This window comes from Triturus cristatus, chromosome 3_2, assembly GCF_964204655.1.
Source record: "Triturus cristatus chromosome 3_2, aTriCri1.1, whole genome shotgun sequence".
Classification (NCBI taxonomy): domain Eukaryota; kingdom Metazoa; phylum Chordata; class Amphibia; order Caudata; family Salamandridae; genus Triturus; species Triturus cristatus.
This window is the reverse complement of record NC_140584.1, coordinates 200,305,467-200,331,468: the sequence shown is the minus strand read 5'-3', so window position 1 is coordinate 200,331,468 and position 26,002 is coordinate 200,305,467. Positions and strand designations below refer to the sequence as shown.

Sequence of the window (26,002 nt, the reverse complement as noted above, 5' to 3'; positions counted from 1 at the left end):
GTTCAACTGTGTTCAAAGAAGGTATGGCATATGTTGCTTTGTCACGAGTGAAAACATTTTCAGGTTTATTCATGATAGACTTTGATGATTCAAAAGTTAGTGCTGATACAAATTGTGTAGAGGAGTATAATAGATTAAGAAGAAGCTATGCTCCTCATTTAGGTCAGTATCCTGTGTTGGAGAAACGTGTAGTTTCTCGTAAAAGGAGAAATGAGAATATCTGTAATGAAGATGTAGAGAGGAGGAAAAAAAGAGGAGTGATGTATTTGCAAGCAAAAAGAATAAGGAAAATGAAGAACAGGTTGTAGGATGTTATTTTGAAAATAGATCTGGTGTCAACTGCTACGCTAATGTAGTGCTGAATGTTGCATTTTATCTGGAAAGTTTGCAAGAGCAGATAATAGTAAATCAGGGAAAAAGATTCTGTTCTGTGCTGAGTCTCCTTTTTGAAAAGCTGAGTAATGATAAAACTCAAATAGAAAGTGCTACTGAAATTAGAAAAGTTTTAGATGTATGGTCAGGACGAACACAGTTTTCTCAAAATGTACAGCAAGACGCACAGGAATTCTTGATTTATTTTCTTCAGGTACTGGAAGAAGAAGGGGTTCCCATTGAAAATATGTTTGGTCTCTCTTATAAATGGGAACATAGTTGTGAAAACTGTTATAATATATGTGGCTCTAATGTTGATTCTGAAAGGTTTATTTATTTAACATTGCCAGAGAGTAAAACAGTCACTTTTGCAAAATTAGTTAAAGATGCTAATCATAGCATGCAATGCGGTGAGTGTAAATCTGACATGTTTTCAACATTAATTTTAAAGGAATACAGACAGTATGTAATTTTAATGATGCAACGATGTAGAGCTGATGGTTCAAAATTGGATACTTTAATAAAGAAGTTTACAGGACAGCAATTATCAATTTCAGGAAAACTTTTGTAACAGTTGCAATAATTTTCCATGATGGACCTACTGTAACTTCTGGTCATTACACAGTTTATCTTAAATGTGAAAAAGGCTGGAATATGTGTAATGATTCCCAATTGATTTTTAAGCAACGTTTGCCTTTTGATTTAGCAAATTCCTATCTAATCTTCCTGAAACCTAAATTTTAGAGAGATTTGACAACATCTGGACAAAACAATTTTACCATTTTATTGGATTACCATTTGGAATTTACAAATAAAAAGATTTAACAAATTATCATTTGGCCTAATGGAAAGGTAACCAATTGTAATGTGGAATTTTTCCATTTTTTAAGGAAACTTTGGAAAACCAAAAATTTAGAAAAAATCGGTAACATCTGCACAATTTAAATTTTGGAATGTTATTGGATTGCCATTGGAAAATTTTTTCAAAAAAGATTTTTAAAATTACTATTTGGCCATGCGGAAAAGTAAACAATTCTATTGTGGACTTATTTAATTATTAATTAATCTTTCGGAAACCAAAATGTTACAGAGAATCGGTGACATCTGTACAATTTAAACTTTAGATTTTTATTGGATTACCATTGGAAATTAAACAAAAAAAGAATTTTAAAATTACTATTTGGTCTAAAGGAAATGGAACCAGATGTATTTGAGATATATTATTGTGATTATACTTCTGAAACAAAAATATCAGACGGTATTTTAAAGAAATAAGTATTGATATTAGATGATATTTTTTAAGAATATTATGCATTTCTAAAAAGTTATGTTTATGCAAAAAGAGATTGTGGGCTTTTTTAAAACAATCTTTGAGATTGTTAATTTTTTTTTTGCCTGCTGTTAAATGATGAATGCAATTGCTTTCACAATTTATAGTGAAATGCAATATTTTCTGAAAACAGCAAAAAAAAGGCAAAAATATTTTTTGAAAAATATGTAAATATGTGTACTGTATTATAAAATGTTTTATTAAATATTAACACTTTTTTCTTTTTTTTCAGATTGAGATAGCACATTTTCGAAAACTAGAACCATTTTTAAAGCAATTAAAAAAAAAATTAAATGAATAAATCTTTTTTTGAGTGGGTATGGTAAGTCAATAATGTCATGGTCCCTTTTTTCCACTTCTCTACAATCACATTTTCAGTTTTTAATTGTAGTCTCTCAAGGACCTTGTAAAATGATAATTGATTTTTAGTGTTTTTTTAAAAAAAAAAAAAAAAATTACGCGTACGGTAAAAAAAAAATAAAAAAAAGTTTTTAAAAAAATATATAAAAAATAGATGAAAGGTAAGGTTGGCTCTTAAAAGAGCCGTTGTGTTCATGCAGGGACAGAGGAAAGAAAGATTGGGAATATTAGACGGTACGACAAGTGTGCTGATCTATTTTACTGTTCACTAGGGAAATACTGGTCTGCCTATAAGTAATTAGATCGTGACAAGTGGCGCACCGTACTTCAACCCTCGCAAACCGAGGGTTAATTTCCAGAGGACCAGAAAAAGGAGATGCTCCCCCCACAGATGAAGGGCTCACCTGACCTGCAGAAGAAGGACTCGGCCCTGCAGATGATGGTCCAGGCTGAGCTGCTGTGGATGTGCTTGGTTGACTTACTGAAGGGTTACCTTCAGTAAGTCGAGCATGTGTCCTTCTGTGTACATCCTTAAGGTGTCTCATCATGGTGTGATTCCCAAAGGAATACTTCCTGTCAGGATTACCTCTTGAAAGTACACGCTTACACAGCTTGCAAGTCACTAAGGGTGCATTTACCTTTTGCTGGCCTTCTGGAAAAGTAAAATACTCCCATACGTAAGAGGTCTTTTGTTTCCTCGCTCTCTGCCTCAAGGTAGTGCTGCTAGCCTCACTCTCAGAAGAGCTCTGCTGTTCTGCCATCGTATCACAAAGACAACCCAGCTCCTTCTCCTAAGGGATCACAAGCAGAAATGAGGGGAATGGGTGTGGTGTAGGAGAGTTCTAGAACTGAAAGTAGTTTCAACCAATCAAAAGTTGTGTTTCATGATCACATGACCTACCGTACGCTTACGGTACGCTTACGGCAAAAGTACGCATGCGCGTAAAAAAGACACGCGCTCGCGCGCATGCGCATAACAGTCACTCCCCGACACTTCCGCGTAACGTGCGCGTGTAGCGTACACGCGTACGCGCCCCACGCGGAGTACGCACGACTACGCAAATTGCGTAACTATACGCAAACAGCGTAGATAAATTACGGACATTGCGTAAACCGTACGCTTACCGTAAGCTTACCGTACGCGCACTAAAAAAAAATTTAAAAAAAAGGAAAAAATGTATTGCTAATAAATTTTACCTGTTTATTTTATAAAAAATGTAAAAAAAAAACATATTGTAGAATTTTAAAAATTTAACCATAGTCTTTAAAAAAGGATAGAAAATTAAAATAAAAATATGTAAAAAAAAAAAAGAAGAAAAAAAAAATTAGCATTTAAAAAACCTTGCAAATTCACTGAAAAAACCATGGGTTTCACACACGTTATAGTTAGGAATTAGCATTTAAAAAACCTTTGAAATTCACTGAAAAAACCATGGGTTTCACACACGTTATAGTTAGGAATTAGCATTTAAAAAACCTTAGAAATTCAATGAAAAAACCAAAGGTTTCACACATGTTATAGTTAGCTGGACATTTCACTCGTAAAAAACCAATGAAATTCCCCCGTTATAGTTAGTTCAGCTAACTATAACTCGCGCGCCCGCAATGCACTACTGATGACGTCACATATTACATCACTCATGACATGGTCAGTGACATCACTCATGACATCACTGATGACATCTCAAATGACATCACTGATGACATTATCCTTGTGACAGAGTGGTAGACCTCCTCTCACCCTAATATAACCTTTGATACAAACATTCAAAAATAGAGACTAAAATTTTCAAAAAAATGGACATACCAATAACAGTTACAACAACCTATTCAGTAATTCTAAGATCCACATACACATCCACTCATCCACCAACAATCCTATACAGTCACTCATACATGTACTCACACATCATATGTACTCATACACCTATACATCCTGTTACACAATGCCACTCATCCATAGAGTTACTCACACATACTCACTCATGCTAATAAAGAATCAAACATCCATTTACTTGCATATACAGTTATACACACACCACCACACTTATTTTTACAGAAACTTACACATACTTAGTCTTTTAAACAATCACTTATAGAAACACATACTTATTCATACAGGAAGTCTACCAATCTCTCACTCTCACATATACTCACTTATAAACACCAATACTCACATATATTAGTTTAAAACATATGTAGTTACTTATGAAGACACTATTGAGACAGTCATTCACTCACTAACACACCCATGCACACACTCATCCACCCATACAGTCCTGCACACATGCTGTCTTCAACACATACAAACAGTGAGTCACTCATTCATGCATCTATGCACTACGTAATACCCCCCACCGCACCATGAAGACACTCAGACACTCATACTGATACTCAAAAAACCAACTATTAACCTATATAGACACTCATGTAGCTACTCACCAACCCATGCAGCCACTTATATACAATGTGAGAGACTGATACAGGTATTTACACATTTAAACATTACTCACTAAGCCATGTATTCAAAAAGATACACTTAGTCAGTTATACAATCAATTTTTCAGAAACAAATCATCAATTTAGACACTTATATACTCATTTATTCTTCCATCGACCTTGAGATATACATATATAAAACATATTTAATTTTCAGAAAAACACACATTCACTGGATGATGTCATCAGTGATGTCATTTGAGATGTCATCAGTGATGTCATGAGTGATGTCACTGACCATGTCATGAGTGATGTAATATGTGACGTCATCAGTAGTGCATTGCGGGCGCGCGAGTTATAGTTAGCTGAACTAACTATAACGGGGGAATTTCATTGGTTTTTTACGAGTGAAATGTCCAGCTAACTATAACGTGTGAAACCTTTGGTTTTTTCATTGAATATATATATATATATATGTGTGAGTGGTCAAGTGAACATTCAAATAGCCACCAGGTGCGAGACTCTTTTGATTGTAACTGGCACTGAAGAAAGCTGAATTGCTGAAACGCGTCTGCCGCATTGTTACTTAGTTTGCGCTGTGAACTCATTTTGAATAAACCCTCCCGTATGCATCCTGGCTGTGTCGGACCCTTCTTATACTGTTTGAGTGGGGATTTGGACTCTATGTTACGCCAGCATTGCAGGCACTGGCTTTTCCGACACGCCCTCTCGATCAGGCAGCACCGCGTTAGCCAGCAACCTTTGGACTTGTGTTTTCAAATGCACAACGCGGCGCCCCCCTACGCGGATGAAAACATCACTGTGTGAAGATATTACTGCGTGGGGAGAGAGGAGCAGCACTGACTGCAGGGAGCATCGAGGGGTCTCAGTGAGGACATCTAATCAACGGTAAGCTGCGGTTGGTGTAGTCCGGAGGCCACATTGATGGGACGCCACTTGGTGTTTCGGATTTCCCACTTACTTAAGGGGGATCCGCACATGGACTGCAAAGACCAGCATGCAGCAGTCCGTTCTAGCAGCGTGAATTGCAATATCTCTTTAAAGGCAAAGGAGGAGCTTCGAGCAAGACTCTCTGAGTGGTCAAGTGAACATTCAAATAGCCACCAGGTGCGAGACTCTTTTGATTGTAACTGGCACTGAAGAAAGCTGAATTGCTGAAACGCGTCTGCCGCATTGTTACTTAGTTTGCGCTGTGAACTCATTTTGAATAAACCCTCCCGTATGCATCCTGGCTGTGTCGGACCCTTCTTATACTGTTTGAGTGGGGATTTGGACTCTATATATGTGTATGTGTGTATATATATGTGTATATATATGTGTGTGTGTATATATATATATATATATATTTTTTTTTTTCAAAAACCGTCCGTCACCATTGCCGCTCCACTACGTCCTGGGTGCTTCTTTCCGCGGTGGTGAAGCGCTTCATACAACGAACGAAGGAGGTTGTCCTTCCTCTCCCAAATTGAAAGGCACTCACGGGTGTATTTTCAGTGAAAATACTTTATTGTGCAGACCCCCCTGCACTGACAGACACGTTTCGCATTGCGGCTTTATCGATGTCAGTTTGCCGTGTAACAAAAAGCAGTATTTAAACATTGTAAGTCACATGATCATTCAGTGACAGAAATAATGGACTAACGTTGCATTGCAGTCCTAAAGCCTTGGCAGACATCTTAAATGATGTTTATAAGAAGATATTACAATGCTGTACTGCTAAAGAGTGAATAATAAAGAACATAGTGCAAAAAAAGAAAAATGTTAAAACCATTCGTTTTTACAAAGAGGGGAAGAGCAATACAAGTTAATACCTGCTAATTAATATCAACCTATTTTCATGTATTTCACAATCATTTAGCAGTATTGTTGATGTAATTTTATATTCAAATCATTCCTTGTATAAGGAGATTGCTGATACCCCTGTTTGCCACAATTGTGCCCTGGATGGGCAAATGTCATAAAGTGCTAGGTTGGGATTTGCTAATAGGGTTTATTTACTTACTAACCCATCTTATCTGATAATTTTGTCTACAGATAATGAGAAAGGTGTATTTATTTACTTAAGATGAACCCATAACTCTTCGTCGTTATTCAATCCTATTGGAGTTTTGGTCTGGAGATCAATGATATATTTTGATTCCAGCACCCGCAATTTCCTAACCCTGTGCCCACCTCTTTCATCTCTTCCTACCTGGTCTATACAGTAGTATTTCAAGAGGTTTCTATTGCTTTGATGATGTTGTTCAAAGTGTCGTGCAACAGGATAATTGGCATCTTTATTGTTTATTGCACGTAGATGTTCCAAAATGTGTTTTTGCCGGGTGTATTGTACTACCAATGTACCGCTTGGAGCATGGACACTCCAGGCAGTACACGACGTGATCAGAGTTACAGTTCAAAAGCTTTTTTATTTGTCTAATGGGCCTGGGATCCCCCGGTCTACCCTCAAAGGTCGTTACTTTGTTACTGTTTTTACAGGGTTTACAGCGTAGACATGGGGAAAAAACCCAATATGTAAATTTTATTTTTCATCATTTTTGGGTCTTCGTAGTGGCTATGTATTAAGTGATCTCTCAAAGATTGACAACGTTTGTAAGTAATTAAAGGGCGCTTTGGTAGATGTTTTTTCAAAACATTCTCTGTTTCCAATATGTGCCAGTTTTTCTTAAAAATGTTCACAACTTCATTAGATTTGGTGTTATACGTTGGGTATCAGCAATCTCCTTATACAAGGAATGAATTGAATATAAAATTACATCAACAATACTGCTAAATGATTTTGAAATACATGAAAATAGGTTGACATTAATTAGCAGGTATTAACATGTATTGCTCTTCCCTCTTTGTAAAAACGAATGGTTTTAAAATTTTTCTTTTTTTGCACTATGCACTTTATTATTCACTCTTTAGCAGTACAGCATTGTAATATCTTCTTATAAACATCATTTAAGATGTCTGCCATGGCTTTAGGACTGCAATGCAACGTTAGTCCATTATTTCTGTCACTGAATGATTATGTGACTTACAATGTTTAAATACTGCTTTTTGTTACACGGCAAACTGACATCGATAAAGCCGCAAGGCGAAACGCGTCTGTCAGTGCAGGGGGGTCTGCACAATAAAGTATTTTCACTAAAAATACACCCGTGAGTGCCTTTCAATTTGGGAGAGGAAGGACAACCTCCTTCGTTCGTTTTATATGTGTATATATATATATAAATATATATACATACGTGTGTGTGTGTGTGTGTGTGTGTGTGTGTGTGTGTGTGTGTGTGTGTATATATATATATATATATATATATATGTGTGTATATATGTGTGTCAGGACGTAGTGAAGTCCACCTGGCTACAGTTCCCAGATATTCCACCCCTCACACACACCCTAGATATCCTGCTCATGTGCGGTACAAGACGTAAACTGATTTTTCTCCTCTACAAGGCTATGAAACAAGACTCTGCCCCTCCGGTGCCGCCATCTCGGGCTGCATGGGAGAAGGATCTCTCTCTCCAGCTGGAGGAGAAACAATGGGCACGCATAGGCGCCCTCACGCGAAGAGTCTCCTGCAATGCCAGGTTTAAATTAACGCATTTTAACTTCCTGCATCGTACCTACCTAACCCCGGTTTCCCTGAACCGTATCTTGCCTGATAGGGGCGACAGATGCCCTAGATGTGCCACAGAGAAAGCAGGCTGTTTACATTTAGCTTGGGATTGTCCACTGGTCAAGCAGTTCTGGGTGGAGGTGGTGGGCAGGATTGTTGCGGCTACAGGCATTCGGATGCAGCTTGAACCCTTGAATTGTTTACTTGCATTTGTCTGGAAACCAAAGAATAGGAAACTCCCATATAAGCTCCTACAATTAATGCTAGTGCTTGCTAGGCGTAGGGTAGCTATAACCTGGATGGGGCAGAGGGGCCCAGAAGTGCCCAGCTGTCTTAAAGATGTCCGGGAGTGGTCCCTAGCCGAAGAAACACACATGCAACTCACCCGAAGGGACGAGAAGCTGCAAGAAGACCTCACAGTTTGGCGGGAATTGTGTTCCTCTGGGGTGGTGGAGAGGGAGTCCTACTCGCAGGATACAACTGATGGCGAGGAGTGGGTTGGATGTAGAAAGTGGGCCTGCCTTTGCCACGGAGTGCGAGGACTGACCCCAGTTATATGCATACTGGGAATCACTGCCATGTCCCATGCTCCCGCCTCACTGTAATATGCTTCTGAATACTTATGTGACCCCATGGTACCTTCCCCCCCGGGATGCGACCATCTGTGCTACGTGCCCTTAATAATATCAACAATATGTCTATGTACGCTGTATTGATGCCGATTTGTTTCTGTATTTGTATAATGCAATTTGAAAAATAAAGTTTCAACAAAAAAAAATCAAGATGTATGTGTGTGTGTGTGTGTGTGTATACTTGCATTGCTTCTACTTAAGCTGTACTTGCTCCGTATCAGAACGATTACAGTGCTGCAACTCCGATTACACTCATTCTGTGTGTTGTAGAAGAGAAACCTGCACCACTGCTGCTCGTGCTATGCTGTTTGGTGTGTCTTAGCGCAGCTTAAGAAAACCCCTTTCTTATGAAATTGTCAAAACCTTTGGATTTGCCAAGGCTTGGTAAGAGTTTTTAGTGGCACCATGGGACGACATGACTGCTTCAGCATCTACTCCAACCTTTTGATGATTATATCTGGTGTACAATTGTCTTACTGGGTTTAATAATCTGGCATTTCCTTCCTTAGGGGTTCTGCGATTGCCAAGATCATTGGTGGCAATGTACGGAAATCCAACAGGTTCAATCCCATCGTCAACTTGTGGGTTTTTGAAGAACTAATAAACGGAAGGAAACTGACTGAGATCATAAACGAGGACCACGAAAATGTCAAGTATCTTCCGGGTCACAAGCTGCCTAAAAATGTGGTAAGTCAGAGAGAGCGGGCAGTTGATTAATTGTGAAACAAACGTTCGATTGACTTTCACAGTGTAATTCAGCTGTACAATGCTGCACAGCAACACACACAGAATAAAGAGAGTTAGGGTCAGTTAAAATGATATTGTACTGTATGCCACTGTAAAATATATGAACCATGCCATCACCCCCCTTTGTTCCAAACATGATTACATACTTTCTTTCCCTCAATCCATTAGCTAAATGCTTGATTTTGTAATCATGTCCCCCTCAAGTTTTCTTCCTGATGCTTCAATGCACTTTTCTCTTTTGCTGTCAGCTAGATTGCTGTTGCATAAAAACCTGTACAAACACATGTGTACAAGCCAATAGACATACAGACACCTATGCCTATGCACACACACAAACAGAGATAAACAAGATCCATGCTCACTGACCCACTGACGCAGGCATACCCATGCACACAGAAATTGTCACAATCACAGAAACAATCCTACCAGTGGCTTATTTGTAAAAAAATAAAATAATAAAGTGCCGGGGCTCTCGTCAGGAGGCAGCTTGCACCAGCACATTTCTCCTGTTAGTGCCTCCTAAAACAGAACCAACTACTAACCATGAAAGTGGGGAAAGGATGTGGTGTAAAGGCCAGAGCTGCCGACTTCGGACCTGGGGAACCAAGCTCGAGTCTCAGCGTTTGCTCAACATCCTGTGATTCTGGGCAAATCACTTAATCTCCAAATAAATTAATGTGTCCCTAACTGGTGCTTATCAAAAGCTCCAGTGTTGATTAAGTGCCGGTGCTGACCACCGGAAATCACCGGCTCAAATTAAGCACTGAGTCCTACCCACCAAATATACAGTTAGACAAGCAAATGCAGGTGCGCATAGACAAACAGGCTGAGACAGAGCTGGATGCATGCAGTTCTGTTCACTAGCCTTCTGAGGATAAAATCAAATTTGAGGTAGAGAAATAAAGTGTGGTATTAATGGCCATTTAATACTAAGCCTGTCCTTTTTTTAAAACACTTGAATGAAGGAATACGTAGACGTCTTGCACATCCAATGTTTGACACCTCTGGAATGATCGTTGGAAAGTAACAATACAGTGCTTTCTGCATGGAGGCAGATTTCATCCATGGCGTCTTTGGTGTGATCAAACACATGCAGTACTTCACTGCCTTAATTTCTCTAAAACTAGCACGACTCACTCAGCATTGCCACATCGGCCTATATGCACCGTGCATCCAGAACTGGCCTATTCATGAAAAAGGGGGCGCTGGTTCATCTGAATTAAACGGACCCTACAACTCCCAGAAAGTACTGACTTATTAAATGAAAGCTCAGAACCAAACACATGATACTGGACATGTACAGAGCACTTTGGCCACCTTAGTTGTACTGAATAAAGAGCAAGTATATAACATTTCAGAGATTTGAATTTTCCACACAAAGCATACATTGACACCTAGTTTACTGTTCCTCCTTCACATTCACGTTTCCAGAGAGCACTTACTAAAACAAGGAACTGCTCTGTGCACTTTAGTCTGAATCATTTTAGCTCTGCTGGCCAGCAGACTTTTTCACTGGTATGTTTACGTTTACCTGGAGACAATGGGGTTCCAAACAATACCACTGTTTCACTTTGAAATGGATTAAGTGTAAAGTTCAGGCAGCAGAGTGATAGCGATATACACAGCCTGCTCCATCAAAGGCCTGCCTTGAACAGCCTTCATGAAGACGAGGTGTTTTTTACTCAGAACCACCAATGAGAACAGCGTTGGCCACAATATTGTGGTGTAAGGACCAAATACCATTCCCAGAGCATGACACTTGGATACATTTTACCACTTGTAAAGCCAGCAAATCCATTCTCAGTGAATCACATGGTGCGGGTGCCTGGAAAGAGCAAGGTGATGGGAGGAAGGGTGGTGGGAGAAGGACAGGGAGTTGGTTCCCCATGGGAGGAATGCTGCCTCCATACACCACGGAGGACTTTTTATTGGCATCCTTCTAAGACAAGAAAAGATCCTATGGAAAATGAAATACAGCCAATGGTACTGCAGCTAACCAAGCTTCAAGTTCTGCATGAGGAGCAGATTATGATTTTCTACAAGGTGGAAGTGGCGCACGCCTTTCTTTTCCACAGAAGGATGACAGAACCAGTCTACACCGCTGAATACCTAATTCCTCCATAAAATTGATAAAATAAGTAAATGCGATTGTAAGAACGCATTTGGCAAACCTCAAACGGCCGCAGAAACGAATATGGTAAACAGATGTTGACTGGGAATTAATTGAGTGTTTATTTTTTTTATATTTTATTGGTTTTACGGAACAACCATTAGTATACGCGCAATAGGCACTTGCATGCACACATAATTCCAATTCAGTGTTCCTCACTTCCTTCCCCCCTCAGACAGCAATACTTGAGTGTTTTAGTACAGACCTGAAAAGCTGCAGGTGTGTAGCTCAAGGGGTGGCGCTCATTGGGGTTTTACTTTTAGAGAAATATAAGAAGGGTTGATAAAGTATTCTAACCTTCCTTCTTCGTCCCCCATTCTCCGCACAGCCATGACCGCATGGAGGATTACTATATTGATTTTGTTCTTAGTTTACAAAACATAAAGCATACTGACAAGAAGGCCAGTAGATTGCAGGCATGCATGCAAAGTTTTCTCCCAACTAGGAGGTCTGTCATGACGTTGTTTAGTCTTGCAATTCTTTAAAATAAAGATATTAAAAATGTCTTTACTATTCAAAATAACTTCTGCTAAGAAATATCAGCAATTCTTGTAGTCAAAGGGCCAGATTTAGAGTTTGTGGGACAGGGTACTTCATCACGAATTGGAATACCCGGTCCGCCATACTCTCGGTCAGTCGCTTCTCATTTACAGATGAGCAGACTGTAATCGTTATGTCGGCATAGTACCTCTTGGTTCCGCCAACGGAAAGTTTACTGTGCGGGCATGACGGAGTAGGAGATGTAGGAATAAAGTCAACACACTCCCAGTGTGTGCAGTCATTAGTTTTTTGTTTCTTAGAAATAAATTCCTGCTTTAGTAGTTTTGTTTCTGAAAGAAAAAAAAAAAGTTTAAAGTTTGGTGAAAGGGTAGCTAAACCGATGATGGCTGTTCTCCAAATTTCTGTGCCTTGAAGGGAACTGCTGTACGGTGGCAACTTTCGAGGTATAGAGATGATTGTTAGGCTGCGGCCATCTCTAAACTTGATGAGTACCTTTGGGACGGCAGACTTAATGTCCGCCACCATCCATCCCAACGGGCACTACTCTGTCCAGCAAGCGATAAATCAGGGCCGAAGTCGGCACCTTGAAGCCTGAGCAACTCTGTTCACACTAGTGTGACCATCTTAATATCATTATGGACAGCGCTTCCAGCCCTAGGTTTTTGGGTGGCAACCTAATGCATTTTGGGCAATGGGGCCTTGTTTTGTATTGAACTTATTCGAGCATCATACCTTATAACAATGATTTGTAGGTGAATAGTTGAGCACTGGGAAGACTGGCCATGATGACATAGAGTTAGTTCAGGGTTCTCCAAAGTCGGTCCTGGAGGGCCAGATCTATGCCAGATTTTTCAGATAACTACATTAACTAACTAAATGGGGTATGCTAAAAATCTGGCATGGATCCGGCCCTCCAGAACCGACTTTGGAGAACACCGAGTTAGTTGATCATCCTTATTCACACCCTGGAACTGAACTTCTAGCACAGTGGTCACTGTCACACATGTTAGACGCAAAATGCAAAAACTGTGTAATATTTATGATGTTTTGAGGACAGCTTGTAACTTTCCCCCAGTAACTGCTGCTAGCAGCTGAAGCCATGATGACGACTGCCCTTTGGTTTAGTTTCAACATCTCTCTTCTTGCTTAAGAGGAAATGTTCTGCTGCGCATTGTGACTGTCGTCTCGGATAACTGCTGAGCTCTCACATTTTTGCAGTGGGGCAAGAGACTCGAGCAGTTGGTGTGAAGAGTTTCAAAAAATAGTTGGGCAACAGTGTATTTTCAACACGGCACAAGATTCAGATCACCATTGTACTCCCTGTGGGATAGTGATGACATAGACATGTGCTCACCACAGATTCATATTGCAAAATCTGTTTTGGCTTCACTCTGATAAAACTTTTAACTCATTTGTTTGTGCTAGGTTTCAACAATTCATATTTTTAGATTTATTTTTTTTCAGAATCCAGGATTGGGTGAATAGTTAAAAAAGCAAAGTGAGAAAAGCAGTGTATGAACATGCATTTGCAAAATAATTTTGGGAAAAAATAATACTTTATGAAGATTTAATGATTGGGCTAAAAAAATAATTCAGCTGAATCATTGACAAACAATGTGCCATCTAATAAAAAATAACAAAATATTGTAGACGGGTAGTCAGAGGCAGCTTGAGAGCACAGGTTTGTCTGACAGACAAAGGTGCATTACATGAATATTAGTAATGGGTAGTGACAGATGGGAGAAGAGTTTGGAGGTATGGTATGAAGCAGGGGTACTGAAAGTTGTCTAGCGAGCGCACCAGTTTCACCCTGTTTTGTGTGAAGATAGTAAAACATTGTTTGAGGACAGTGGGATGTGTTGGTGAACACAAGGATACTTCAGGGGATTCCCGGGTAACTCTCCCTCCGCTTTTAATTTGGAACCTTAAAAAAGGCAGAAGATTGGCCATTACTGATCAGATATACACAGAGGGCCGATTCACAAAGAAAAGTGTACACTTTTGTGTATGTATGCCATTTTTTTGGTATTCACAAACTGCAAGTTTAATTTCAATAATAGAAATGTTACAACTGCGAAGACTCTGCAGTCGAGGCGGAGAACGGATAGAGTCTCCGCTATCGCAAAATTACTATTAGTAAAATTAAACTTGTACATCATGAAGGCCAAAAAATTAGTAAACTTACACAAAAGTGTATGTTTAAGACTCCGTGCATGTTACATTGAGTTTTCAAATCGAATTATTTTCCAACTTTTGCGTTTCAGTTTTTCTCCACGGTGCGACCTGTCATTATTGAGATACAAAACACTAATATTCTGTGGTCATTTTTTTTTTTTTTTTTTAAATCTTTTTATTAACTTTGCTCACAGTCATCAACATAATATAGCCATCATTACAATGCATAGCGAAAAATACCTGTGTATGGTATCCATCCCAATCCACATAATAAACCAAGGACTTACACATCATGCACCCCCTTCCACCCCCCTTCGAGCACCCCGAAACCTCTTCCAGGGACTTCTGTGGTCATTTTCAAAGCAATATTTCCAAGCTTCTTGAAATTTATGAAGGTTGTAAAGCTTTTGTGATTAATTTTTTTGCAAAAAACTACTTTTAGCAGGAGAGTTGCCTTGCAAAATTAAATTTAGGGGGGAAATTCTTAATTTTATGTTGAATGCAATTTTTTGGATGTTGACATCTTTGGAACACTTTGAAAGCGAAATCTAAAGTTCACCTCCACCTCCCTTTGGAACCTGGCAGATTTTTCAACATGGATACTTTTTAAAAGGGGTCTGAAATGGGGACACTGGTTGAGATGGGAGGTAGTCCATGATTTTAGAACGCCCACAAAATCCGAACTTTGTAGGAGTCACAAATATTCTTGTATAGTTTTCCTAACCTAGAAACACTCGTAGGAAAGTGATTTCGCCACAGGGAAAGTGATGGTTGGAATACTTAAATAAATCTCAGCAACTAGTATTTACTCAGACTGCATCCCAGAACATCGTTATGCACGGATGTGTCCCATCCATCACGGTTTTGTTACTTCAGTATGGCACCCTAGGTGAGATGGGGATGCCCAGACGTTGGTCCCTTGCACACTATGCCACTTTAACCAAGTTCTACGTGACCGATGAGCCTGAATAAGAGCGAAACCAGACTTCTGAGTCTTATGTTCCGGTTCAGTAAGGACCTGGCCTGGCAGTTACGGTTGGACTGATCCTGTTTGAGCAGGGCCAAAACTGATTTGCATATGGCTGGGTTCAACGGAAGTTTCATTCATGGTGTGCAATATAACAATGGACTCAGATGCAGCCCTGAGTAATTACCATTGGAATGAGATTAATTCAAGCATTCCATCCATCACTTTTTTACATACTCAGTTTAACGCCCTAAGTAGAAGCATATGCTCAGACGTGGGCCCATGCACTCTGTGCCACTGAAACCATTATATCCTCAGCTGCTGAGCCCCAATAAGGGCGAAACCAGTCTTGCATTGCTTATGCTCTGGTCCAGGGAGGACCTGACCTTGCAGTTTGACTTGGACTGATTCTATTGGAGCAGGGTCAGTACTAATATGTATATGGTTGGGTTCAAACTGAAGTGACATGGTGTGCAAAATAACAATGGACTGGAATGCAGTCCTGAGTAATTTACCAGTGATTGAGATTGATTTAAGCATTCAATCTGTCGCCTTTTTGTATACTTCAGAGTGATGTCCTGAGTGGGACGGTATGCCCAGATGTGGTTTCTATGCACACTGTACCACTGGCACAAAGCTATACCTTACTGGGGAGCACTTATAAAGGTGAAACCAGTCTTGGGTTGCTTGTGTTCTGGTTCAGGGAAGACCTGGCCTGCCAGTTCAGGCTGGACTGTTCCTATTGGAACAGGGTCGAGACAGATTTGCACATGGCTGGGTCCAAACTGAGGTGGTATTGTGTGCAAAATAACGATTAACTGGGGTGCCACCTGAGCAATAACAGTGGCTGAGATTAATTCAAGCATTCCATCCATTACTTTTTTGTATACTTCAGTCCCAAAATCAATTTGTCATACCTTAAGCAACAACAACAAAAGGATTGCTCTTTGGATGCACTTTATGTATGAGAAGAACTGAATATTACCAAAGTGAGGTGGTTACCATGAGTCCCTGTTATAAAATAATCTGGGAGGTGGAAGGGCACACCTAAACAGTCAATAGCGTGAGAGTGAGACTGAAATTCTCCTCTGGGCTGATCCAAGATGTGATTGACAATGTCACAAGCCAAAAGCTATAAGGGGAACACAGAAGCAAGTCAACAGTTTGAAGGGGGTTCTACCAAAGACTACTTTCTATGTACTGAACACAAGAGGTTGGCTTTTGCAGACTTAAAAAAGGTTAACTCTACTTCTAAGTGGGAAAACCTGATTCACAGCATCAGGCATCCCTTGCAGGGATCAATTTGCTCAAGTGGACAAGTCTGTTCACCTTGCAGAATTTCCCATAAGATTAAAATTAGGAAAGCATTTAGAAACTAGAGAACAAGGGTGATATAGGGAAGTAAAGAAAGGTCCCCAACTCTGTAGAGCACTCTTGTGCTGACAATTGCACTGCCCCTCGAAGTACTCAAAGGAAGTTTGTAAGTACAATTTTGATCAAGGTCCTAAAACTAAAACAAAGGCAACAGACCAAGAGTCACTGTACCTATCCAGTGTCTCCAAGCAATTACTGCCTTAGGAATCCAATCCTATGTGTGCACAATTCTGATCAAGGTTTTCAGTGCACTAGTGGGGTGTCCTGACATATGACACCCATGCATTGTGCGGATAACCTGTTTCACCAGACCAGATCACACCGTGCACAGGCCCTGCTATATGTAGGAAAATCAGCCACTGAAAAAACACAAAGGTTACAGGGACGTTAGAGTTAGGTTCACATTTTACACACACAAAACCATACAAATCCTGCAGTTATAGTTATCTCAAGTAACTACAACTTGTGCCCTAAGGTAACTACAACTCGTGCACCCGCCATGCACAGTTTTCTCAGCCAATTTATTTAAAGCAAATGTTGCACTGATGTTACCAATGACATCATAGAAGATGTCATGAGTGATGTAATATGTGGAGTAATTAGCAGTGCATGGCAAGGGTGCAAGTTACAGTTACCTTAGAGCATGAATTATAGTTACCTGAGGTAAATTCTAAACCTAACTATAACGTCCCTGTAACCTTTTGTTTTTTTTCAGAGTTTGTATATAGATATATATATATATATATGCCCTCACTTTAAAACAAAGGGATACCCGGTGTGGAGTGAGCCATCATTGTTTCGAGAACAACTTTCAGGGTTTCTTGTGCCATGTCAGCCTCTAGGTACAGAATTTTGAAACTTAAACTACGAACACTTTTTTGTATGTGCCGAAAAGGGAGAACGACCTTTACAACGCGGTCGTTGCACCGCAATACATTTACATCGCGGTCATTACAACGCCAGTCATTACAACGACTTGCGCTGGATGGCACTCTACACTAAGAAATAGTATGATTTACTATTCCAACACCTTCCCTACTGTTACACACACTGTAGTTGGAATAGTAAATCATACTATTCCTAAGTCCAGCGCCTCTAGCGCAAGTCGTTGTAATGACTTGCGTTTTATTAACCGTGATGTAACGTACCCTGATCTAAATGATTGAGTTGTATCATCACATATCCGCCGAAAAGACATCCAACAATAAGCCTTATGCAGCTCTTCATTTGTGCCAGCGGATGGCTGTGGTTGGCGCTGCCTGTCATTTCTGGGAACTGGAACTTATTTATCCGAGCCAGACAGATGCAGGCACCCGATGGATGAAGATGGAGGAAGAGAAAGATAGGAAAAGAGTGAGAAGGAGATGAAAAGGAACCTGCAAGAGGCTGGAAGAGTGAGGTGGTGAATTAATAAGGCATGTGAAATCAAAACAAGAAAGCCTTGGTATTCAGCAGCCTATTAATTGTGCAGTAAAGCATTGGGCCTATGTTTTTTTTTTATAACGATTTTTACAAATTAAGTTCTGGGTCTAGGCCATCTGTATTGCTTGACTTCATATGGTGCTTTGTGGAGAACTAAAGCTCTCTTTAATTCTGCTTTTTCCGCTTCAGGTCGCTGTACCGGATGTGGTTGAGGCTGCCACTGGCGCAGATATCCTTGTTTTTGTCCTACCGCATCAGTTCATTGGCCGTGTTTGTGGACAGCTGGTTGGCCACGTGAAAAGCGGAGCATTCGGGATCTCACTGATTAAGGTAATAACACATTCAGTAAATACCCAGCACGCCCGTCTTACAGAATGGGAAAAGGATTGATTATTCCAGTTTTGTGTGTGAGTTTGTAGCAGGATCTAGAGACCGCCATTGAATACCAGGGGTGTAGTTGGTTGGGGCATTCCACAATACAGCACTGTCTAAACCCTGGGCAGGTCCACAACATTGAAAAGCAAATGTTGACAGCGGCGCACACCTACCTACACAGTGGATGAATTAGGGTTTGAGATCTCCTTCGAAGGGGCGAAAGAGAGGTTTGGTCGCACTGTGAGCCACTGTCTATTCCAGAGTTGAGGGGTCAGTCATGAGATGGACTGCCGGCCAGCAGAGGACAGGGGCTGCTTAGAGGGAACAGTTAATTATGGAGTGAGTACAGGAAAATAGACCCTTTTAATTATGAACAGCACACACAATTGCACTCTAGTAGTAGTAGTAATCACCTCAGGGGGGTAATCAGTCTGCTCCACACATCTTTGTAAAGCCGGTGTGGTCCTTGCAAGGTCAACTCAAAATTTTCTTCAGGTGAGGTCAATTAAGGATCATTATTTGGTATAATTTTAAAATTTGGTATTGCTGCAATTAGACCATAAGCATATTAAAAGACGTCTTCTTATTGTTATGATCTCTGAATTGATATTAACAAAGTGTTACCTTTTAAGACTTTAGTGGTATAATTTACACCTACTACTGGAACCCTCATGGCCTAATTTATGAAGAAAAATATAAAATAAAAAATTAGCAAACTTAAATGTTTGTCAGCAGCCCACCTCCGGCGCTCCTGAATAAAATAGCTTTCTAGTCTTGATTCCACCTCATGCTTCCTTTTTCCCCCACCCTAAACTTCCTGTCTTTTTATCTTACTCCTGCAGGTCCTATCAGACCCCTGCTTTCTCCCTTTGTTGTTGTTTTCCTATGTTTCTTTTTCTTACTTTCTTTCTCTTGCTCAAAGACTGGTGATGAAAAACAAGTCCCGGTTCCCACCATTGATTGCCAGCGCCCACTATCTGCACTGGGTCTGCTGGGCACTTTTGACCTAAACACTCCTTCCTACTCTGTCCCAGATGTCTCTTTGAAAGAATGCAACTGTTCGCATCTGTCCTTGCAGGGAGTGGATGAAGGTCCGGACGGCTTGAAGCTCATATCAGACATCATCCGCGAGAAACTTGGCATTGAAGTCAGTGTACTGATGGGTGCCAACATAGCCAGTGAAGTGGCTGATGAAAAGTTCTGTGAAACAACAGTCGGTAATTAACATATTATTACAAGGCAAATATGCGGTCTCATTTCCCATTCTACACATCAGTGATTATTTACACTCTGTTCAGAATTCTAATATTTTCATTGACTAACATCGAGGCCACGAAAGAGATGTTTGCCTTGTTTTTTGTGCCTGAAAGGTGTTTCGTTTTGTTAAAAGAAAATTAGCAGGGATAGTGATTGGTGTTGAATTGGAACTTCTGTTATCCTATGACAGTTCAAATCCTAAATAGATGAGATTTGTGGGATCAACTCTAGCGCAACCATCCAACCCTTTGAGTTATTCTAAAGACAGCATCTTGTTTCAGCAAAATGTATGGAATGCTGGGATTAGTTCAGCCAATCAGAATAAATAGAAGGCTGGCACTGAGTACCCGTGCCGCAGTCTCATTGACTGTGTGAATCAGTAGGAGACAGGACCGCAGGGCTGTTTGTCTGTCTGGGTTGAGATTAGGAGGATGGACGCTACTATTCTTATAGCCCTCATGCTGGTCGGCATTAATAACTCTTCCTCTCATTATACATCGTCGCTTTCAGGTCAGGCCATAATTGAAGGGTGGGCAATTAACAACAGTTGACCCCTTCAGTAGTGAGCAATAATGCTTTAAAATATTACAATTCAATTCAAGGAATGTATCAAGCGCGTGGCTACCCATTGGGCATCCCAGTGCTGGGGGGTCTACCAGACTTTCTACAATGATCTTCAGTAAACAGATAAGTCTTGAGATGTTTCCTAAAGCTACTACAAGATACTACTTTCCGATTCTAACATCAACCTGTTAGCCAAATGAAGTATCTTTTTGGTTTGCCATTTTACTGGGTTGTTAGTTGAGTAAACATAGCATTTGGCCAGGATCCATATACGGCTGTTTGTTCAATTTGATACAAAACTGTGGAGCTACAGTAGGGAGCATGGTGGTCTGAACTGTGTGTGGTACTAACAATCAACCTGGGTCAAAGACAAATAAAAGCAAGCATTGCCACAGTCAGAAAGTCTCAGCTGTGAAAGGCAGAGTTATTGGCTTTGTCAGTTCTTTTTAGGGTTTGCATACAAACGCATGTGTCAAGACAGTTGACAATTTTACAGTGGGTTTTCTATTTCAGACACCGATTTCTAGATTGCTGTTGACGTGCACGCATGTGTCCTGACCCATGTGCTCACTTGGTCGTGGCACATATGACCTGTGACACGTGTGCATGGGTGTGTTTTGATGTGTGCATGTATGTATGTGTCGTGACATATGGCAGACATTTTTAATTTACCATTCTAACATAGCGAATTCTAACATAGTGAATGGCCATGTTAGAACTTTAAATCAAAATAAAAAAAGTGAAAAACAAGTATGCACCTGCCCAAAAAAGGAAGCAAGCAGGATGGTAGCACTTTGCAACAAAAAGAGAGTGAGTGGCATCAAGCAGTGGAGAGTGCATGCTGTCCTGTAATATGCTCACTGCAAAAGAAACCGGGTTTGACAAAAGCCAAAAGGTCTGGTTTACTATTGGAAGTCCCCCCATGTTTCCATCCATATAGCCCTCTCTATCTGTTTAGGCACTTACTCGCTCATAATCCGTGCATTTAGTCACTCATCATTGCAGTCATGCGTCTCTTTATCCACCTATTGACTCATTCTTTCATTCACCCACTCATCCTCTCTCTCATGCAGACTTTCTCTCTTTTTGCTTCTGCAGTGCCTCCTGCCATACACCCCAGGGGGCTGTAGACCGAGATGGCAGCTCAGCCCTCCCCCTTCAAAAATTTCCACCAGTCACTCCAGCCTTCTTATGAAATGCCTGATGGGGTAAATGGCCAATGTGGCTCTGGGTTTGAGTGCTATTGATAGTACAAGACTGCTAGTTGTGAGTAGTATAAGCTTCTATTAGCTTGTGGCTGCTGCTTCATGAGGGGTGTGTAGTGTGACTACTGCTCTGTGAGGAGTGTGAGTGCTGTCAGTAGTGTGAGATTGCCATTCTGGGGGACAGGAAAGTGCTTCTAGTCATATCAGACTGCTAGTCCGTGATGGGAGTGAGAGTGATTTTGGTAGTATGAGACTGATACTGCAAGGGATGTGAGAAAGCTGCTGATAGTGTGAGACTGCCAGTCTGTGGGGTGCAAGTGCTGCCTTTAGCGTGAGACTGCTAATCAGTGAGAGGTATCAGAGTTCTTTCATTAGTGTGGGCTGCTTGTTTTTGAGAGGTGCAAAAGTGCTGTCAGCAGCGTTTGACTGCGAATCCGTGAGAAGCACAAGAATCCTATTGGGGTTCTGTAGCTGCTACTCTGAAGGGTGTGAGAAATCTGCCTGTGGAATGGTATGAGACTGCAAGTTACAAGAGTTATACATGTATGTGTATCTGCATCTGTTCCTTTATATGTGACAGCTACTTTTTTTAGTAGTGCAAGAGTTCTGTTGGTGATGTATAAGAGGTGTGAGAGTGCTATAGGTAGTGCATGATTGCTTCTCTGTGAGGTGAGTGAGTTCTCTCATCAGCGTGAGGCTGCAGCTCTGTAAGGTGTGCCCGAGTGCTTTTGGAAGTGTGTGACTGCTAGTACGTGAGGTTTCTGAGAGCGCAGCTTGCTGTCAGTATTGTGAGAGTGCTTCTATTCTGGGTGTGTGCTGTTGGTAGTGTCAGTTGAGTCAAGTGCTTTGAAGTCTTGGCTGCTGAACACTTACGTCAGAATTCATCCCCATGATCAGCATAGCCCCCAACGTTCCTAAGAGTCCCAGATTGCAATTTTAGCAGTTTCCCCTGAGAACTATAGGACAGCAGGTTCTCAAAGTAATGTCTTACACCCATTTACAGGCCACGTTAATGCTCACGTTTCCCCTCAGTGCCCTATCCATGCCCCTAAATCTGTCCTAACAGGAGCAGCTTGTTAGGAATCAGCAGTAGGTCATTCTCGGTACCTGTTACATCCCTGTGGTGCCAGTTGTCAGATTCCCGGCTCTAGCCTAGGCTTTAGTCCACTCTTCCCAGAGTATCTCAGCCCAGGCTGCTGCAGCAGCCTCCACTTCTTAAGCTGCTGTAGGTTGGGCTGGGCAGTGTGTGGCGTCTTATCTCAGCCTCACCCCAGCCTTTGTGAACTGGTTAACAACGTTTTGTTTGTTTTTAAGTCAAGGCTCAGCCGCACATGCGCATGCGCTGGCTCTTCAAGACATGCTGTATCTGCTCTGTGGGCTTATAGCCCGCTCATCGCTTTTAATTGATTGCTTTGCGTGTCTTTCGCAAAGGCTTGTTTCTCAGTGAGCAATGTTTGTTATATGTCCCTCCTGTTTGTGTGTTGATCCCTCGCATTGAGTATGCCCCTATTTCTTGTAGGCTTGCCCTTTTGTGCATGTAGGTTTGTGAAAGCGCACTATTATTTTCTTTTTTTCTGCTGCTTATCCGCTCTCATGCGCTGCTCTGTAAGGGTGCATGCTAGTTGAGCACCCGGCTTTGTGCGAGATGACAAGAACGCTCGCATCACGTGGTTTGTGTGTTTCGACTTCAGTGAAGTGAGCCTGTTGCAAGGGAAACAGGAAGCTGAAGAATACTGAGGATACTGATCCATTGACAGGTGTTTTCCTAGGGTTACTCCTTGCTCCATGAACATGGTGGGGCCACTTTTGCTACAGGAGTCATGGTCCTTGAAGTCCGGGTGAAGTCTGGGTGAAGTCCAGTCAAAAACAAGTTACCACTGGTTACCAACTTGCCAAGGTAGACTTTTTCAGCCCCTGTGGCCCTGTAGCTGTAATTGGAAGTCCGTCAACAGACTCTTGGAGTCACTTCTTTCTGAGGCTTGGGGATATCTTTACTCTGACAGGGCACTCACAGGCAGACTCCCCTCTTTGCAAGCCCAAAGAACAGCAGGTACAGTACAGTCTTTGGTGCAACCTCTGTCTGCTGGGTCCAGGGAACAGGAGGGCAGTCCTTCTTTGGTCCTCTTTTCAGTACATACATAATCTGAGGTCTAGGAGCCACTTTTATGCCCACTATGATCTCAGGGGGATGTAGTGGCTGACTAGTCAATCGTGCTACTAGGTGTGTCCCGTCTGATGACAAATTCCTGAATAGTGTGGCATCTAGCTATCGCAGAGTAGCCACTCCCAACATGACAGAACTCTTCTCTAGGTGTGTGGAGCACTCTAGCCCATGCCAGAGGTGCACCTACTTGGGGGCTACACACCCCTTGATAAAACTGTTTGGTAACAGCTTCTCCCTCTCTGTCCCTGTTGCCAGCCTGTCTGTAAAAAAAAAAAAAAGGAGCAGCTCCTCCCGCCTCTAACTACCATTTGCCATTGGCTTCTTTTTTGGGCTCACAATGTGTTTGGCCTTTTTGACAGGAGGTGGTCACACTTCCTGCCTTAGCAGAGCCTTTGTGTTCCTTCCTGAGAGTTATTCACACCTCTCTCTAGAAGGGCAGAAAGCTGCCTTCAGGACATGAGCTTGTGTGCAACCATTAACAGTCACTGAAAAACTTTGGGTAACAAAGTGGAAACTTTCTAAAGTTGCCATTTGTGCAAAAGTTACATTAAATTCGACTTGAGCATCAAGTTGGTTTAATGCAACAATTCTTTTGATTCCTTGAAGTACAAACATTAGTAGTCCTATTAAGGAGTTAGCACCAATGGGGCTACTAGCCTTGAACAGTAAAACTGCAATTCAGGATTTTAGTGTCAGGACATGTAAAAACACATGTCCTACTTTTCAGTATACAGCACCCAGCGTTAGAACTCGTTAAGCCTGCCTTGGGGATGACTGATATATATATAAAAAATAAAGGTTTGGGGTTTGGAGTTACTTTAAATGGCAAAATGGAGTAGCAGTTTAAAACTGCTCTACTTCTCCGCAGAAGCAGGCTGGGAGACATGCTTTATGTTGTCACACTCATGGTGGCACAACCAGTTCTGCAGTCCACGAGGGACATTTAACTTACAGGCCCTTGGCACCACTGGTATCATATACTAGGGGCTTATAAGTAAGTTAACGTCTGCCAATTGAGAATAAGCCAATTAAACATACACTTTTTGAGGGTCACAGCACATGCACTGGTGCCTGGTCAGCGGGGCCCAGTGCACTACAGAGTCAATACACCAGTACCTAATAGTCAGAAAGTGGGCCAAAAAATGGGAGTGAACCTGTAAAAAACCATTTCAGCACAGAGACTTGGACCGCAACAATACACACAATAACCCACCAATAATGCCAATGTCCATATAATGTTTGATTTTATAAAGTCCAACAGCATGGATCCATAGGGGCTACAGAAGGCACCCTGCGGTATTAGTAGGAGATTAATAAAGTACTCTGTTCAGCTTCACTTCTTAGGCCACAGAGCGGTCATTCTAGAGATATTTTCTCCATTAGCACTATAGATACATATATTATTCTGCTCCACTGGAAAAAAAAATCATGTTTTTAGGAATGGTGGAGGCTGATGAAAGAGAACCATCTTCATGTTTGACCTACTCCACCCAGTGTGTCTGGTCTACAAGAGTTTCAATACTTAATCAGTCTCTGAAGGCCCTATTTGCAAAAACATTTAGTGTGACTTACTTTTGTAGTACTCCAGGCTTACTCGTGGATTCCACGAACAAGTCCAGTTACATTTTTATTAAAGCTTTTCTGACAATGTCATGTCACAGGCAACCAGTATGCAGTCTCAGGTTGATTTAATTACGTCTTGTAATGCTCTCTTTTTCAATGTATTTGTATGATGTTATTGAATGTGTACGTGTTTGTAATGAAACCCCAAAAATGTGAAATTGAAAGAAAGGTCCTCAAACTAATGCAGCATTACTAGCAACATTATACCATGACTAGCAATTAGATCCCAACTTTGGTATAACGAGCAATGCATATTAGATAAGAAGGAAAAGGCTTTGTGTGTATTTCCATTATACACCATATTAACATTTAATATAATTCTGACAAAAACATTTTATTTCACAGGGTGCACAAATAAGCAGCACGGTGCCATCTTCAAGGATTTACTGCAGACCCCAAACTTCAGGATCACTGTAGTCGAAGACTGTGACACCGTGGAGCTCTGTGGGGCGTTAAAGGTTGGTTGAATCAAGGCTGTTTTTCATGGTAGATGGGTCTTTTATCATTTTCTACTATTTAGAATAACTAAGATTTATTAGTAAAGCACGGGGGGATATATGTGGTTTCTGGGCTGTATAATCATTGATCTGATAAATCGAAGCTGTTAATCATTTCTGTGTGTGTGGGATAAATGTTGATAAAGATTGGTCAATGTTCAGTCTAGTGATAGAAATAGTTCAGTGATGAAAGCTCACTCGG

At 41.0% G+C, this 26,002-nt stretch overlaps 1 protein-coding gene across 1 annotated transcript in view; it reads left to right on the top strand.

The window, feature by feature from the left end:
- Nucleotides 1-26,002, top strand: part of LOC146857015 (glycerol-3-phosphate dehydrogenase 1-like protein) — a 186,766-nt gene that overhangs the window by 88,762 nt on the left and 72,002 nt on the right. The window contains exons 2-5 of the mRNA XM_085647502.1: nucleotides 9,269-9,446; nucleotides 18,305-18,445; nucleotides 19,569-19,707; nucleotides 25,649-25,761. Coding sequence (XP_085503628.1) covers nucleotides 9,269-9,446; nucleotides 18,305-18,445; nucleotides 19,569-19,707; nucleotides 25,649-25,761 — 571 coding nt within the window. The remainder of the gene's footprint in view (nucleotides 1-9,268; nucleotides 9,447-18,304; nucleotides 18,446-19,568; nucleotides 19,708-25,648; nucleotides 25,762-26,002) is intronic.